General features: G+C 38.8%; 2 protein-coding genes across 2 annotated transcripts; both read left to right on the forward strand.

Annotated features, from left to right (window-relative positions):
- Positions 1 to 3,682: 3,682 nt before the first annotated feature.
- Positions 3,683 to 4,612, forward strand: LOC109569455 (putative olfactory receptor 5AK3). Its single transcript, XM_019974812.2, has one exon. The coding sequence runs from the start codon at positions 3,683 to 3,685 to the stop codon at positions 4,610 to 4,612; it is 930 nt and encodes a 309-aa protein (XP_019830371.2).
- A 12,887-nt stretch (positions 4,613 to 17,499) lies between these two features.
- Positions 17,500 to 18,429, forward strand: LOC109569464 (olfactory receptor 5AK2-like). The gene has a single exon (XM_019974823.2). The coding sequence runs from the start codon at positions 17,500 to 17,502 to the stop codon at positions 18,427 to 18,429; it is 930 nt and encodes a 309-aa protein (XP_019830382.2).
- Positions 18,430 to 18,510: the final 81 nt, after the last annotated feature.

An 18,510-nucleotide genomic window follows, 5' to 3' on the forward strand; every position in this document is an offset into this window, starting at 1 on the left:
TCAGAAAAAAACCCAGTATCCCCTTCAGTCAGTCTATCCCATCAGGAAGTCTTCATAAGCCTCTTATCGTTCTCCATAAGAGGGAAGACAGACTGAAAGCCACAATCACAGAAAACTAACCAATCTAATCACATGGACCACAGCCTTGTCTAACTCAGTGAAACTATGAGTCATGTCCTGTAGGGCCACCCAAGATGGACAGCTCATGGTGGAGAGTTCTGACAAAATGTGGTCCACTGGAGAAGGGAATGGCAAACCATTTCAGTATTCCTTCCTTAAGAATCCCATGAACAGTATGAAAAGCCAAAAATATAGGACACTGAAAGAGGAACTCTCCAGGTCGGTAGGTGCCCAGTATGCTACTGGAGATCAGTGAAGAAATAACTATAGACAGAATGAAGAGACAGACCCAAAGAAAAAACAACACCCAGGTGTGGATGGGACTGGTGATGGAAGCCAGGTCCGATGCTGTAAAGAGCAAGATTGCAAAGGAACCTGGAATGTTAGGTCCATGAATCAAGGCAAATTGGAAGTGGTCAAACAGGAGATGACAAGAGTGAACGTCAACATTCTAGGAATCAGCGAACTAAAATGGACTGGAATGGGTGAATTTAACTCAGATGACCATTATATCTACTACTGTGGTCAAGAATCCCTTAGAAGAAATGGAGTAGCCATCATGGTCAACAAAAGAGTCCAAAATGTAGTTCTGGGTGCAATCTCACAAACAACAGAATGATTTCTGTTCATTCCCAATGCAAACCATTCAATATCACAGTAATCCAAGACTATGCCCCAATCAGTAACACTGAGGAAGCTGAAGTTGAACGGTTCTATGAAGACCTACAAGACCTTCTAGAATTAACACCCAAAAAACATATCCTTTTCGTTATTGGGGACTGGAATGCAAAAGTAGGAAGTCAAGAAACACCTGGAGTAACAGGCAAATTTGGCCTTGGAGTACAGAATGAGGCAGGGCAAAGGCTGATAAGAGTTTTTCCAAGAGAATGCACTGGTCATAGCAAACACCCTCTTCCAACAACACAAGAGAAGACTCTACACATGGACATCACCAGATGGTCAACACCGAAATCAGATTGATTATATTCTCTGTAGCCACAAATGGAGAAGCTCTATTCAGTCAGCAAAAACAAGACCAGGAGCTGACTGTGGCTCAGTTCATGAACTCCTTATTGCCAAATTCAGACTTAAATTGAAGAAAGTAGGGAAAACCACTAGACCATTCAGGTGCGACCTAAATCAGGTATTACCTAACGGTTATACAGTGGAAGTGAGAAATAGATTTAAGGGACTAGATCTGATAGAGTGCCTGATGAACTATGGATGGAGGTTCATGACATTGTACAAGAGACAGGGAAGCAAGACCATCCCCGAGAAAAAGAAATGCAAAAAAGCAAAATGGCTGTCTGAAGAGACCTTACAAATAGCTGTGAAAAGAAGAAAAGTGAAAAGCAAAGGAGAAAAGGAAAGATATAAGCATCTGAATGCAGAGTTCCAAAGAATAGCAAGGTGAGATAAGAAAGCCTTCCTCAATGATCAGGAACCTCCTTTAGACCTTAGCAATTGTCCATTCAGTGTATGGGTGGATTTGGTTATTGAAAGTATATTTTTAATCCTGTTTGTGTCTACACTCATGAATGAAATTGCTTCTAATGTTTTTCCTCGAAAGTTACTTAAATGCATGTCAAGGTTATATTAGCCTTATGAAATGACCAGCGGATTTTTTTTTCTTTTTTGAGACTCACAGGAAAAAATTGTATATATTAGAATTATTCATTGTATAAAGTTTAGTAGAACTCCTGTAACATAACTGGGTCTAGTGTTTGTGCATAGATTTTTAAATGTCAAGTCAAATCACATAATGATTAAAATAATTAAATATTTTCTACACCTCATCCCCACACAGACACACACAAATGCACACACACAGTGACTATATTTGCTTTCTATCCTGTTAATCTGCTTTATTTTTTTTAATATATTGGAAAGCACAAATAGCATTTAAAAAATCTTTGTCTGATATAAAATGTCATGAAGCAACAATCACCATATGCCAGCAACCAAGTTTAAGTGGAAAAATATGATAATTGCTTTTTACTCCACTGGAGATATGAATTAGGAAAGAAAATACTTCCCTCAATTATTTTTTAAAAGAACAAACCACAAGACAAAAAAAAAAAGATAGTTATTTTAAATGTAAGGTTTCCTGGTCTGTGAAGGACATCAAAGATGACAGAATGTGAGAAAATATTTACCAAGTCAACCGAGAGGAGATTTGAATCTTGGGTAAACAAAGAACATGTGAAACCATTTCAATAGAAACATTTGCCAAAATAATTAACAAATAATTTATGAAATAATAAAATCCCCAAATTCTAAGACTATTAGATAATGATCAAACCTGCTTGTAATTAAAGGGGATAAGGGAAAGATAAGTCATCACTTTACACCTATTTTGCACCAAAAAAATGAGGAAAATATCAATGCTCACTCAGAAGTTGGGAACCCACATATACAATTAGCAAGACGGTGCACTGGTGCATCCATTATGTAAAATGATCTGGAAAAACTTAGTCAGATGAAATATATGCATGTCTTCAGACACAAAAATTTTGTCCCTAGGAATACACCCTAGAAAAATTCCTCACTGAGTTAACTGTGGTGGAGGCAAGTTGTATGCAGTCTGCTGTCTGTCACTAGGGAAACACATGGGTAAATGAGGATGGATGGGTACCATGGAGCGGTGCTACCCGACGTGTGGTCCACGGACCAGTGCGAGTCCTTGGACTCTTGGTTTCTACTGTATGAGACAATGACTGAGAGTGGATGGAGTATCTAAAACTATTACGGAACTTTAACAATACCCATTTACTGACTTTTACAAACACGGGGCCACAACAGACTGGAAATTTTATAAAGAAAATTACACTTTACTGTAAATACCTTGATAAACCATTCTACAAAGGGCTCTACAATTCCATGAAGCCATCATGGCAGAGCAGATCTACAAGGAAGAAAAAGAAAAAAATAAAAATATGGAGGTAGGTGGGAAAAAGATAATATAGAACCCCATGGGTATGTCAAATTTCAAATATAATGATTAGTATTTAGGCAAATTGGTATTTCTAATTAAAATATAGGGAATATAAAAGAAAGCTTAATTAAATAAAACAATGTTCTTATGTGTTCCCAAATTGATGTTATATATGAAGTACGGTCAGTTTGCATATTGAGAACACAGCTACTGGTCCTTGGCAATTTCCCCAAACTATCAATGGAAATGTCTAAGTTAGGTGTCAAGGTTCAGCCTTTAAAATCTAATTCAATCATGGAAAATATTCTCTGATCCCTCTCACTATGAAATTAAATATGTGTGTGCTAGTCATTCAGTCATGTCCAACGCTTAGCAACTCCATGGACTCTAGCCCACCAGGCTCCTCTGTTCATGGGATTCTCCAGGCAAGAATCCTGGAGTGGGTAGCCATTCCCTTCTCCAGGAAATTGAACCAGGGTTTCCTACATTGGCAGGTGGATTCTTTACCATCTCAGTCACCAGGGAAGCTCTGAAATTAAATACAGTGTTAGTTAAAGTATCACACTCCTCTTAGCTTTCTCTGATCTTCTCTTTCCACCTTTTCAGCTAATACTGAATTTGTTGGCCATGGAACAAAACAATGGCACTACAGTGACTGAATTCATTCTCCTGGGATTCGCGGATCAACACAAGTCTTGGCACGTCCTCTTCACAGTATTTCTAGTGATCTATGTGGTCACCCTGGTGGGTAACATTGGCATGATCCTCCTCATCAAGACTGACTCTTCCCTCCACACCCCCATGTACTTTTTCCTCCAAAACTTGGCTTTTGTTGATCTCTGCTACACCTCTGCTATCACTCCAAAAATGCTGCAAAGCTTTGTAGAAACAAAACAATCCATCTCATTCATAGGATGTATGGTGCAATTGCTAGTCTATGGGGCTTTTGCAACAAGTGATTGCTACATCCTGGCGGCTATGGCAGTGGACCGTTATGTGGCCATCTGTAACCCACTTCTCTATGGAACTGTTATGTCCCAGAGAGTCTGCAGTCAACTCTTAACTGGTTCATACTTCATGGGTTTCCTAAATGCTTCTGTAAACACAAGTTTTGCTTTCTCATTGAACTTTTGCAAATCCAATAAAATTAGTCACTTTTTCTGTGATGCACCCCCAATTCTGGCCCTCTCATGCTCTAGTATTTATTTGAACATCATGCTCCTAACAGTCTTTGTGGGATTTAACTTGACATTCACCGTGTCAGTTGTCATCTTTTCCTACATATTTATCCTGATCGCCATCCTAAAGATCTCTTCTGCTGCAGGGAGGAAGAAAGCCTTCTCCACGTGTGTCTCCCACCTGACAGCTGTCAGCATTTTCTATGGGACGCTCTCTTACATGTATCTGCACCATCGCACCATAGAATCTCAAGAGCAAGAAAAAATGGCTTCTGTGTTTTATGGCATTATAATCCCCATGTTAAATCCCCTCATTTATAGTCTGCGAAACCAAGATGTGAGAGAAGCCCTGAAAGGAGTTGGAAAGAAGTGTTTCTAGACTGAACATCAATTTCTAATTCAACATTGTTCAACAAGCAACCGACAGTTCTCTCTTATTTCTCAGCAGCAGAAGATGTAGAAGATATTTGTGAGATACAAACAAAAAATTATATAAAGTATATTTCCTTAATTGTATCAGTAGCTTTTGAAAGATGATCAACTTTCCGATCTTAAACGATGAAATAACCTTCTAATTCATATTTCTTAGAGACTTTCCCTGGTGGATCAATGGTAAAGAATCTGCCTGAGACATGGGTTCTAACCCTAGTTGGGAAAATCCCTTGGAGAAGGAAATGACAACCCAGTCCAGTATTCTTGCCTAGGAAATCCCATGGACAGAGGAGCCTGGTGGGCTACAGTCTATAGGGTTGCGACTTAGCAACTAAAGCAAACTTAGAGAGAAGGCGTCTAAAGAGATCTTTGATATTGCTTGTGTACATTCTGAGGAGCCCCTTTTTAAAATACCTTGCTGTTAATATAGAAAAGAGCAGTAAAGAAAAGTGTTAGTCAACGTTGTAAAGTACCTCCAACAGCAGTAGTATAAAGACACCGGTGCAAAAATTGTTTCTGGTTTCTCTTAAGAGGTACTGTTACTCTTGCTATCGTCTGTAACTAAGCTGGTTTAGTATTGTAATGAATAATTTAAAGATGTTTTCCATCTCTTTGGAGAAAATGTGCTGAAAAGAAAGAGGGGGAGAAAAGAACAATTGAATGAATCCTCATACATATTCTGACATTATGGACCAGTATCCCTCCTTTCTACACATGGTCTCTAACCAACTAGGAAAGTAACATAGGAATCCAGCAAATATGCATCATATCCATTTATTCTTACTAAATTTTTGTTTTAAATGTAATTGAATCCCCAGCTGTACTCTCTTGCAAGGGTGCAAATGCAGTGCAGAATTTGGTGCCACAGATCAAACTCATTTATCCAGAAATGAAGCCTTATTTCCCACTATCTCTAAGAATGGAGAGAGGTGAAAGAAACCAGGTTTAACACAAGAAGTCATACCTGGGCTTGAACACACATGTTCTATCCTCAAGCAGAAGCCCATCCTGTGGACAAGCATGTTAACAAAAAGCCTGAGATCCCATGTTGCATTTCGTCTCTCAATCTCATTAATCAGTTAAACCATAGGAAGTTGTGAATTAGAGGATGGACAGACAGGATGGGAGTTCACTGCCTTTCTCAACGTTTCCAGATATTCCAAATTGTGGACTGAGGCAGGAAACACTTACTGGGAGCAAACCACAACCTAAACAATACCAAGAAAATTCAGAGAGCACCAGCCCATGCAGCAGACTGCATTATAGGAGACAAATCCCAAAAGCAGGAAACTCTGATTTTTTCTTAGGATTCCTGGTGACCTGCCCATAATACCCTGTGCATAGAGAAACCATAAATTCAATCTGGAATTGAAAATCAAATCATGTCCTTATTTGATTAACAAATCAAATCCTGAGAAGGAGGGAGAGGTCTTCACCTTTACTACCCTAAACTGGAGACAGACAACTTTCAGGCTTTATTATCCTGATACGTCTCCCTATAAAAACATTCTTAAATGCAATGACTGAAAATGCCTTGCATAGAGGAATTGGACTATGCAGAAAAGTTCATGGAAAAATCTCTGTTTTAAATAATATTACTTTACATTTGTAAAGTAGAAAAGAGGAAATACATGGACAAAAAACACATAATCATAGAAAATGTATTTCTTCCAGTCCATGATATACAAAGTTAAGAAAAAAATTTAAATAAAGTTACAGAAGAGCTACTTGACATAATGAGAAAAAATTCATATTCAGAAACTCTATATTATTAAAGCCCAGCAAAAGAACACAAAAAGTTTAGGAGTCAAAATTTTGCTTCTGCAGCGCATACTACACAGAAGTGAAGTGAAGTCACTCAGTTGTGTCCGACTCTTCGTGACCCCATGGACACCAGGCTCCTCCGTCCATGGGATTTTGTAGGCAAGAGTACTGGAGTGGGGTACCATTTCCTTCTCCAGGGAATCTTCCCAAACAAAGGATGGAACCCAGGTCTCCCGCATTGTAGACAGATGCTTTACTGTCTGAGCCACGAGGGAAATCCTACACAGAAGCTGTGGGCAACTCAGTAAGAAGGGAGACTGTGGTTTAGTCACTAGGTCGTGTCCGACTCTTGTGACCCCAAAGACTGGAGCCCCCCAGTTTTCTCTGTCTGTGGGATTTCCCAGGCAAGAATACCAGAGTGGGTTGCATTTGCTTCTCCAGGAGATATTCCCATCCCAGGAATCAAACTCAGGTCTGCAGCATGGCAGGCGGATTCTTTACCAACTGAGCTATGAGGGAAGCTTTTTATAGAAGGGAAGGGAGGGGCTTTTCCTAGATTATGGGCTTTGCTGAATGCATCCACGTATGGATGAGAGGGGAGCAGGTACTCTCTAGCTTTAGATACTCTCAAAAAGCAGAGATAGATCAGCAACTGGATATCTCAGTAAACATTGCTCAAGAAGGGGAAGGAATACAATAGGAAAATTGTGTCAGTGGTGAGAAAAGATTGCAGTCACTTAGAAGACTCAGTCACAGTTGCCTTGTGGTCTTCGGATGTCCAATTAGAAACACTTTTCCCTACTGTCTTTTTGAGACCATTAACACTGCATTAGACACATCACAGTCTGATTTCTTATGAGAACTGATTTTTGTCAGTGGAGTTAGCAGTAACTCAAAAGCAAGAAAAACATCTTTCTTTCTGTTTTTTTCTTTTTCTTCTTTCTTTTTTTAATTTTTATTTTTTTTAATTTATTTATTTTAATTGGAGGTTAATTACTTTACAATATTTTATTGGTTTTTCCATATATCAACATGAATCCGCCACGGGTATACATGTGTTCCCCATCCTAAACCCCCCTCCCACCTCCCTCCCCATACCATACCTCTGGGTCGTCCCAGTGCACCAGCCCCAAGCATCCTGTATCCTGCATCAAACCTGGACTGGTGATTCATTTCTTATATGATATTACACATGTTTCAATGCCATTCTCCCAAATCATTCCCCCCACCAACAGAGTCCAAAAGACTGTTCTATAATCTGTGTCTCTTTTGCTGTCTCGCATACAGAGTTATCGTTACCATCTCTCTAAATTCCATATATATGCGTTAGTATACTGTATTGGTGTTTTTCTTTCTGGCTTACTTCACTCTGTATAATAGGCTCCAGTTTCATCTGCCTCATTAGAACTAATTCAAATGTATTCTTCTTTCTTTCTTTTCTTCCTTCCTCCTATCTTTTTTCTTATTTATGTGCCCATAAAAATTACAGAAATACAATAAATTATAAAAATTGGAAAGACTGTATAAAATATCTTCTGATTCAAAGACCTAGATCTAGAATTTAACAATAAAACTTTAAAGTAAAAACACCTAACATTATACCACTAAACACAGAAAAATCTCATTTAAACAAATCTTAGGTTGAAGATATGAAAACGTTTCCAGATATCCATAAGATAATATTTCACAAACTGTTGCAAAAATATCTATAAACAACAAGGAGTTTTCAAATAAAATTGCATAGCTCTATAAATACTAGTGTTAATAAATAGGAAATAATAATAAATTAAGTTAGAACCAGACGTGGAACAGCAGACTGGTTCCAAATTAGGAAAGGAGTCCGTCAAGGCTGTATATTATCACCCTGCTTATTTAACTTATATGCAGAGTACATCATGAGAAACGCTGGGCTGGAGGAAGCACAAGCTGGAATCAAGATTGCTGGGAGAAATATCAATAAACTCAGATATGCAAAGGACACCACCCTTATGGAAGAAAGCAAAGAATTAAAGAGAATTTTGATGAAAGTGAAAGAAGAGAGTGAAAAAGCTGGTTTAAAACTAAACATTCAGAAAACTAAGATCATGGCATCCACTCCTATCACTTCATGGCAAATGGATGGGGAAACAATGAAAACAGTGACAGACTTTATCTTCTTGGGCTCCAAAAATTACTGCAGATGATGACTGTAGCCATGAAATTAAAAGGCACTTGCTCCTTGGAAGAAAAGCTATGACCAAACTAGATAGCATATTGAAAAGCAGAGACATTCCTTTGCCAACAAAGGTCCGTCTAGTCAAAGCTATGGTTTTTCCAGTAGTCATGTATGGATGTGAGAGCTGGACTATGAAGAAAGCTGAGCGCCGAAGAATTGATGCTTTTAAACTGTGGTGTTGGAGAAGACTCTTGAGAGTCCCTTGGACTGCAAGGAGATCCAACCAGTCCATCCTAAAGGAAATCAGTCCTGAATATTCATTGGAAGGACTGATGTTGAAGCTGAAACTCCAATATTTTGGCCACCTAAAGTGAAGAACTGACTCATTGGAAAAGACCCTGATGCTGGGAAAGATTGAGGGCAGGAGGAAAAGGGGATGACTGAGGGTGAGATGTTTGGATGGCATCACTGACTGGATGGAAGTTAGTTTGAGCAAGCTCCAGGAGTTGGTGATGGACAGGGAGGCCTGGCATGCTCCTGTCCATCCGGTCGCAAAGAGTCAGACACGACTGAGTGACTGAACTGAACTAAACTGAATAAATTAATTAACCATACATTTTAGACATGAGAAAATTAAATAAAGAGAAGAGAGTAATAAACATTTTTGAATTAATATTTAAAATCTCTTAAATGACAGCAATAATAAATTCAGAAACATTTTCTGAAGCTAAAGGTAGCAATAAAATGGATAAATCATTTGCTAATTTATCAAGAAAAATAATGCTGGAGAACAAAGAAAAAATTTTAGATAAGAGAATACATAACAGTGTACAAATGTATTAGAGAATCTGATAGAATGAACGGTTCTTCTAAGGGAAGACTGATTGTAAAAAAGCTACCACAAAAGAGATTAAAGAATAATTAACAGAAGAAATAAAATAATAAAAGTACAATCTTCTTCCCAAAAAAAACACCTATTATTCACAAGCATTAAAAATAGATAATATCAATGATGGTTGAACTGTTGGAGAACATAGGGAAAGAAGGGACGTTTCAGAATAAATTCCATGACTAAGCTAGCAAAAACAGCTCAGAAATGATAGGCCAATGCCACTCTCAAACATCAATATAAAAGTGCTTAAGAAAAACACGTGCGGACGCGCTACATCGCTTCAGTCGTGTCCGACGCTGTGTAACGCTGTGTAGTGCGCCTCACCAGCCGCCAGGCTGCGCTGTCCGTGGGATTCTCCAGGCAAGAAGACTGGAGTGGGTTGCCATGCCTTCCTCCAGGGGATCTTCCCAACCCAGGGATCGAACCCACACCTCTTGTGTCTCCCGCTTTGGCAGGCGGGTTCTGTACCACTAGTGCCACCTGGGAAGCCCAATAAAAATGCGAGTACACAAAGAAAAAACCTCGGTAGCACAGTAGGAAATAACACACTGTAACCAGGTTGGTTGTATTATAGAAGAGAATACTTTGATATTATAAAATCTATTAATATAAAAATCCATTAATTTTCAGGGTAAATCATGAAATCATGTCAAAAGATAAAGAAAAACATTTGCTAAAATTAAACATTTATTTTTAATTCCAGTGATTAAATAAAAGGTAGAATACTTCAACCAAAAGATTTGACCATATTTATCAGAAAATACTGAGAGCGTTTCACTTAAACGCAGAAACCAATAAAAGATGGCCTTGCTCAAAAGTATTCTTAAATTTATTCTGGAGCTACTATTAATCAGAGCACTCATATTGGAGAAATCAATAAAAAAGAATGAATGAACGGTCAATTCATAGATTTGAACTCAAATTTTTAGAACCTGACTCATAAAAACGAGAAAAAAATTTAGTTCAATAATAAGGCAACACACAGATACATAACCACATACACAGGATCCCTAATGACAGTACCATGATTACATGTATCTTCTCTAGAGAAAGCTTAAATGTTCTTCAGCTGAAAATAGCTACTAACATTGTTTATTCCAACTCCATTAGAGCCCCTGGACGCCCAGGTTCTCAAGGGAGCAAGTACTGATCCCTTAGGCTCCAACCCTAAACTCCCAGTTAAAAGTAGGCACACAGAGACCTTGGTGGCCAATCAGCCTTTACCAGCTGCAGGAAGAGAATCTGGATGCAGTTTCCATGTAAGTAGAACAGAACTCAGCCCGTTTTTCAAAATCAGCCGTGTGTCATCCCAGTGTGTGCTGGAAATGGAGGAGCAAAGGGATCAGAGCCAGTGTTCTAGTAAGTTTCACCCACAGACCAGGAATAAAGGCTTCATCCCTGGCAGCATAATGAAAAATGGAGTGAAGTAGGCTGAGTGTTGCCCAAGAAGGATATGCGTGAGCAAATGATTGAAAGATTAACCGAGTGAATGAATGAGTCACCAATGGCTTTAGCGTATTATTTGCATGTGTTATTACGACCGGTTTTGAGTGCCCATTCAAAGCCTGGTCCTGTGCTTGGAACTTTATATAAATCATCTCACTCTAAGTCACCACTACAAAGCAGACTCAGCTTCTTTCTCTTACTCTTTTTTTTTAATTTAAATTTATTTATTTTAATTAAAGGCTAATTACTTTACACATTCTTGAAAGCAATTAAAGCTATTTTAAAAAGAAAAGGTGACAAAGCTTATAAATTTAAAGGATTCTCTCTCCCCACTCCCATGCCCAAAGATAACCATTAGAAGTCTGGTGTGAATTATTCCTGAACTTTTCCATGGATAAATAAGGAAAATGAGCGTGAGCGTGAAAGAAAATTTTCTTTCGTAAGGGCCCAGCTCTACGTATTATTCTGAAACATGCTTTGTTCATTTGATAATGCGACATGAGCACCTTTCCATGAGAGTATGTATTTATCTCATACTTCTTAGATTATGTTTTGGCTCATAATATGCACCTACTTTGATTTATTAAACCCTATTTCCAAACTTGTGCTAACGCACATGGTGTCACAGTGGGCATGACTGCCTTGTAGGTCGTCCCGCACCCTGTTTTATAGGGAGTGGAACTGAGGAGGAAGGGATCTGTACGTGCTGTCTCTATTTGTGCGACCAGAATTCAACTCCGGGTCAGTCTGTCTCCTTTCCACTGCACAGCGAGCAATGGAAATGAAGCTTCAAAAGCATCGGGGTTCAGTATAGGTTGCTGCTGCTGCTGCTAAGTCGCTTCAGTCGTGTCCGACTCTGTGCGACCCCACAGACAGCAGCCCACCAGGCTCCCCCGTCCCTGGGATTCTCCAGGCAAGAACACTGGAGTGGGTTGCCATTTCCTTCTCCAATGCATGAAAGTGAAAAGTGAAAGTGAAGTCGCTCAGTCATGTCCGACTCTAGCGACCCCATGGACTGCAGCCCACCAGGCTCCTCCGTCCATGGGATTCTCCAGGCAAAAGTACTAGAGTGGGGTGCCATGTTCAAAATACTCGGGTGCTGGGTTTAAGTGTGTGCATGTATGTTTTATGCCTTGTACTGGTGTTTCATAACTCTTTTAAAAATACCCCCCCTTATATCATACATTCTATTTGAATTCAAATACATTAAGTTAATGTGGTAAATGTCATTATCTCATCAAGACTCATGACCTAGGCTAGCTTCCTCTGACAAGTGCAGTCACCCACAGGATGGAAGCCTTCTTGAAAGGGTTGCATTTAGTCTATTTCACAGCAAAGTTTCCTGAGGAGGTAGCTAACACTTATCATGCTTAGCCCTCCCTCCACGTTGAAATTTGAAAGGAGAGAACTGTTTCTTGCTCCTTCACGACAGAGTTGTCCCACTCTGTTCATTTCTCTAGATGTTTGAAAGAGCAAGATTGTCCACATCAGCCACAGGTTTGGTTTCCTACATTCCCCACCATGAAAGGCCCCTTCTTATCCCAAAGTGACCATCACATCTGTGGAGCCACAGCTCTGCCTGATTGCTGACTCCAGAGGAAGGAGCCCTCTACTGATGTATGGAGATGTGGGGCTTCTTCTGAGGAACTTCTGTCATTGCACAATATTTAGGGTGCATAAAAATATATTTTAAATAATATAAGAACCACTCATGTAGCCTCCATCTAACTTCTGAAACTTGCTTTTTTTTTTTTTTTTTCTTGCTTAGCATGTTCTTTGAGATATTTATCCACACAGACAGTATTGCTCCAATTTAGTGAATTTGCATGTGATTCCGAGGTAGTGCTAGTCCTAAAAAATCTGCCTGCCAATGTTGGAGACTCAAGAGACTTGGATTTGATCCCTGGGTTGGGAAGATTCCCGGGAGTAGGAAATGGCAACCCATTTTAGTATTCTTGCCTAGAAAATTCCATGGACAGAGGAGACTGGTGGGGCTACAGTCCATGGCATCACAGAGGGTCAGACACGACTGAGCAACCTAAGCACACACAGTCTAGTCTCACTGATCCATTTAATAAATAATATTTTTCCACGTTCAAGAATACGGCTATGAATAATATGTGTATATACTCACATATGCACATATTCATACATATACTTACACACATATGTATGGATATGTGTATTTATGTATCCTTGCTTATGTGGTCAAATATTTATCTAGCATATGTACCTGTATTGGAAATTCTGGACCATTCAGAGACATATATTTAATTTTATTAATATACCCAAATTTGTCCCCAATATGACTGTGCTAATTTACATTCCCACCACATTCTCAACTAAAATTTGCATTTTAGACTGAGGAGTATAGAATTACATTTCAATGCAGTATTAATATACAATTATCTGATTACTATTAAGTTGTGCATATATCCATATTTCTATTGGCATTTAAGTTTTCCTTCTATAATTATCCTGATTATAAGTTTTGTGATTTTTTTTTCCCTTGGAGCAATTTGTAGAAGTTACTTAAATACACTGGATATGAATTCTTTAACATTTATATGTGCTTCAAACCAATGTACCTGAGTAATTTTCAGTCAGTATCTGGTCTTTCCTTTGTTAATAATGTTGCTATCTTTATATTTGATATAGTTGAATTTCCCATGTTTTACACTTTGTGACCTTATGTCTTATTTAAATTTCTACTGTGTAGTTAAGTCATAGACATTCTGCTATGTTTTATTCTCACAGCTTTGTAATTTAAGTTTTTAATCCATTTGGATAAAATGCACAGTAGAAAAGCAATATAGTTTTTTTCATATGTATAAGCACGTATAGACCACGATTTACCGGGCCATTTCTCACTGGTGGACCTGCTACTGTTTTTATACGTTGAGCTTCCAGAGACTTGAACGTCTGTTTATGGTTTTCTCTCCTCAGTTCCGTTGGCCTGTCTACCTACCTTCAGGCCAGGACCACACTGTCTTTATTATTATTGCTTCATAATCAGTTCTGACATCTGATAGAACAAGTCCTTCGTTTTTGTCTACTGAAATCATCTTAGCTATTTTTTAGCTCTTTTCTAGATAAATTTGATAAGTTTATGAAGGTGGGCATAAAATTCTCTCAAGCACTTCACTGAAAATAATTTGAAGGAGAATATCATGTTGCTACAACTTCGTCTTGATTGTTGATGGAAAATAATTTTTCCATGCTTCTGATGTTTCTCTCCTGCAAAGGGAGCTGACTTTGTGTAATCATGGCCATTCCGACACATTTTATTCACACGGTTCCTAGAAAGACAGAGTGATGTGTCTGACTAGTAAACCTGAAGACAAGCTGGCATGCTCCGCCCTGCCCTTATCCTCAGGAGCAGCCAGCCTGCTGAAGCCCAGTGCCCCTGTGCTTCAGAGATGCTTCCCATCACCAGAGATGCCCCAGTCACCACCACCGAGACTGAGTGGACAAGCCTGTCTACTTACAGTGTCTTTTAGCAACAAATATTTCACTAATAAACTTAAAAGTCTTTCCCCAGGTATGTAAAGGTGATATGGCTTCTACCTGCTGCTGCTGCTGCTAAGTTGCTTCAGTCGTGTCCAACTCTGTGTGACCCCATAGTCGGCAGCCCACCACTACCTACTCACCATCTTTTATGTCTCAGTTTGTCCAGATACTGGGAAAGGAAGAGAATACTTACTAGAGCCTATTTGCATAGAAGGAAATGGCACCCCACTCCAGTACTCTTGCCTGGAAAATCCCATGGATGGAGGAGCCTGGTGGGCTACAGTCCATGGGGTCACTGAGAGTTGGACACGACTGAGAGACTTCACTTTCACTTTTCACTCTTATGCATTGGAGAAGGAAATGGCAACCCACTCCAGTGTTCTTGCCTGGAGAATCCCATGGATGGGGGAGCCTGGTGGGCTGCCATCTCTGGGGTTGCACAGAGTCGGACACGACTGAAGCGACTTAGCAGCAGCAGCAGCAGAGCCTCTTTGAGACCCTAGTAATTGTTTGTTTAATGTATAAATGACTTTGATTAGTGAATGTGTATTTTTTAAAGCTGTTTGCACCTATATTTGCAAATGAGATTCATTCCAATGTTTTTCTCATATTTTATTTACTTTGGCTTCAATGTTATATTGGCGTGAGTTAGAGAATGTTCTTTATTGTGATTTGCAAGAAAAGTTTATATAATATAGAATCAGTTTTGTCCTAAATATTTGTAGAATTTTCCTGTAGCATAATTAGGCCAAATATTTGTGTGAAAAAGGTTTATCCTTTTATATTTATTTACTTATTCAGCAGCATTGGCGTGCAGGCTCTTTCGTCGCAGTTGAGGCACAACTAGTTGAGGCGCAAGGGCTCAGCGGCTGTGGTGCTTGGGCTTAGTTGCTCCGTGGCATGTGGGATCTTAGTTGCCCGATAAGAGATCAAAATGGCATCCCCTGCATTGCAAGGCAGATTTTTAACCATGGGACCACCAGGGAAGTCCCTGTGAGAGCAAATTTTAAAATAACAAATAAAACCACTTAATTGTTTCAAACTATTTGAATATTTGGGGAGGAGGGGCAACATAGGGGTAAGGTATTAAGAGCTGCAAACCACCACGTATAGAATAAGCTGCGGATATATTGCACAGCACCGGGGATTTAGCCAATATTCTGTAATAACTATGAATGGAAAATAGCCTTCAAAATTGTGAATCACCATGTTGCATACCAGAAGCTTAGATAATAATCAAATATACCTCAATTTAAAAGAAAAAAACTTTAAAAAAATCCAATAATTGTTTACCATCAAATATATCTTTAATGACTTAGAAGCTAACAAATTGATTATTTTTTAATATTATAATTTTTAAATCCTTCAAATTTGTTTGAAGAAAAAACACTGGAAACCATTGAAGAATTTGTTTCACAAAAAAAAGATAAATAATATTTGAATATTTCACATGCAAACACACAAACCCACACACATCAGTTACTATCATTCTCTGCCCACTTAGTCTGCTTTTTCTAGAAAAAAATTGAGTAAATACAAAATAACTATTTTCTAATTACATGTATGCTATGAAATATTATGGCTCAAATATTATGTACCAGCCACCCAGTATAAAGAGGAAAATAAATTTTATTATTACACCTGACTCTCCTGGGTGTATCAGGTAGAGGCAGGAATGGACTTTGTCAAATTTTTTTTTTTTTCAGAAGGAAAAATTATAAGGACAAAAATGATGGATTACTGTTTTAAATTTAAGGACTTCTGATCTGTGAAAAATACCAAAGACCAAGATAATAGATAAAATGTGAAAAAAAAGCTTTGTCAAGTCAACATCAAAGTATTCAAATCTACATTAAAAAGAGCTTTCATAAATTAAATCATAGAAACATTTGTAAAAAGTATTAACAGGCAATTTACAGAAAAATAGAAACCCAAAATTCTAAGAATATTAGACAGTGAGCAAAGTCATTTTAGGTTAGGGGAAAAAATAAAAATTAGATATCAGTTTATATCTATTTTCCTGACCAAAAATAGTATTAGGAAAATACCAATGTTCACCAGGGTGTGAGGACATAGGAACCTCCGTGCACAATTAGGAGTGCATACTAGCACATCCATCATGGAAAATGATCTGGAATAATTATGTGCATACCCTCAGACTCAAAATTTTTGCCCCTACTATAGCACCCTAGAAAAGTTATCGTACTGGGTTATTTGTAGTGGAGACGAGTTGGGGGCAGTCTGCTATTCACCACTAGGAAAGCATGTAGGTAAATCAGGATGGATGGACATCACAGACCAGTGCTACTCAATGTGTGTGGTCCATGCACCAGCACCAGTCCTTGGACTCTCTATTTCCACTCTGTGATGGGGCAATGACGACAAGTGAGATGGAGCATGTAAAACTATTCCAGAATTTTGACAATGCTAAGAATTTTTTTGTTGCCATTTACAAAAAATATTAAGCCACAACAGGTTGGAAATTTTACAAAGAAAATTATTCTTTACCCATATATACTTGATAAACACTTCCATAAAGCTTTATGGACCTCTACAGGTCCATGAGTCCATCATGGCAGAGAACAGTTACTAAGGGTGAGGTAAGGGATAAAATGAAAATATGGAGATAAAGGGGAGCAAGGTCGGATAGAACTCTGTGGATATGTCAAGAATTCAAATATAGTCATTATTACTTAAGCAAACTTGGATTTCTAATTAAAATATAGAGTGCATATGAAAGCATAATTAAACAAAAGCATATTTAAGCACATCTCACATGTTCCTGAATTGATATGTTGATGAAATACCAATCACTCTGAATTCTGAGAACCTAGACAGTGATCCATGACCACTTCCCCACACTATAGATGAAAAGGTCTAAGTCAGGTATCAAGGTTCAGCCTGTAAAATCTAAGTCAATTATGTCATGAAAATTGTTCTCTGACATAACTGTGAAGTTAAATACTGTACCATTTCGAGTTTCACGATTAGGTAAATGATCACAGCCCTCTTAACTTTCTCTGGTCTTTTTTCGCACCTTTTCAGCTGATTCTTAATTCTGCCAGCCATGGAAGAAAACAACGGCACTACAGTGACTGAATTCCTTCTCCTGGGATTCGCTGGTCAACACAAGTCTTGGCCTGTCCTCTTCACAATATTGCTAATGATCTATATGGTCACCTTAGTGGGTAACATTGGCATGATCCTCCTCATCAAGGTTGACTCTTCCCTTCACACCCCCATGTACTTTTTCCTCCAAAACTTGGCTTTTGTTGATCTCTGCTACACGTCTGCCATCACCCCTAAGATGTTGCAAAACCTTGTAGGAACAGAGCGATCCATCTCGTTCATGGGATGTGTGGTGCAGTTACTAGTCTATGGGGCTTTTATAACCAGTGATTGCTACATCCTGGCGGCTATGGCAGTGGACCGTTACGTGGCCATCTGTAACCCTCTCCACTATCCAACAGTCATGACCCGGAGGGTCTGCATTCACCTGTTAGTTGGATCATACTTCATGGGTTTCCTAAATGCCTCTGTAAATGTAGGTTTTATTTTCTCACTGAGTTTTTGCAAATCCAATAAAATTAATCACTTTTTCTGTGATGCTCCCCCAATTCTGGCCCTCTCATGCTCCAATATTTACTTCAGCGTAATGATGTTAACAGTCTTTGTGGGGTTTAACTTGATGCTCACCGTGTCAGTCGTGATCTTTTCCTACATGTTTATCCTGGCTGCCATCCTGAAGATCTCTTCTGCTGCAGGGAGGAAGAAAGCCTTCTCCACATGCGCTTCCCACCTGACAGCTGTCACCATTTTCTATGGGACGCTCTCGTACATGTATCTGCACCATCGTGCCACAGAGTCTCAAGAGCAAGAAAAAATGGCTTCTGTGTTTTATGGGGTTGTGATCCCCATGTTAAACCCCCTCATCTACAGCCTGAGGAACCAAGATGTGAGAGAAGCCCTGAAAGGAGTTGGAAAGAAGTGTTTCTAGTTTTAACACCAATAACTAACTCAACAAGTAAACCAACATTTCTCAGCAGCAGAAGATGTATCAAGTGTTATTAAGATACAA

This window comes from Bos indicus, chromosome 15 (genome assembly GCF_029378745.1).
Source record: "Bos indicus isolate NIAB-ARS_2022 breed Sahiwal x Tharparkar chromosome 15, NIAB-ARS_B.indTharparkar_mat_pri_1.0, whole genome shotgun sequence".
Taxonomy (NCBI): domain Eukaryota; kingdom Metazoa; phylum Chordata; class Mammalia; order Artiodactyla; family Bovidae; genus Bos; species Bos indicus.

Coding starts and splice junctions, on each gene's coding strand:
- LOC109569455 (XM_019974812.2), top strand. CDS start 3,683: ATGGAACAAAACAATGGCACTACAGTGACTGAATTCATTCTCCTGGGA.
- LOC109569464 (XM_019974823.2), top strand. CDS start 17,500: ATGGAAGAAAACAACGGCACTACAGTGACTGAATTCCTTCTCCTGGGA.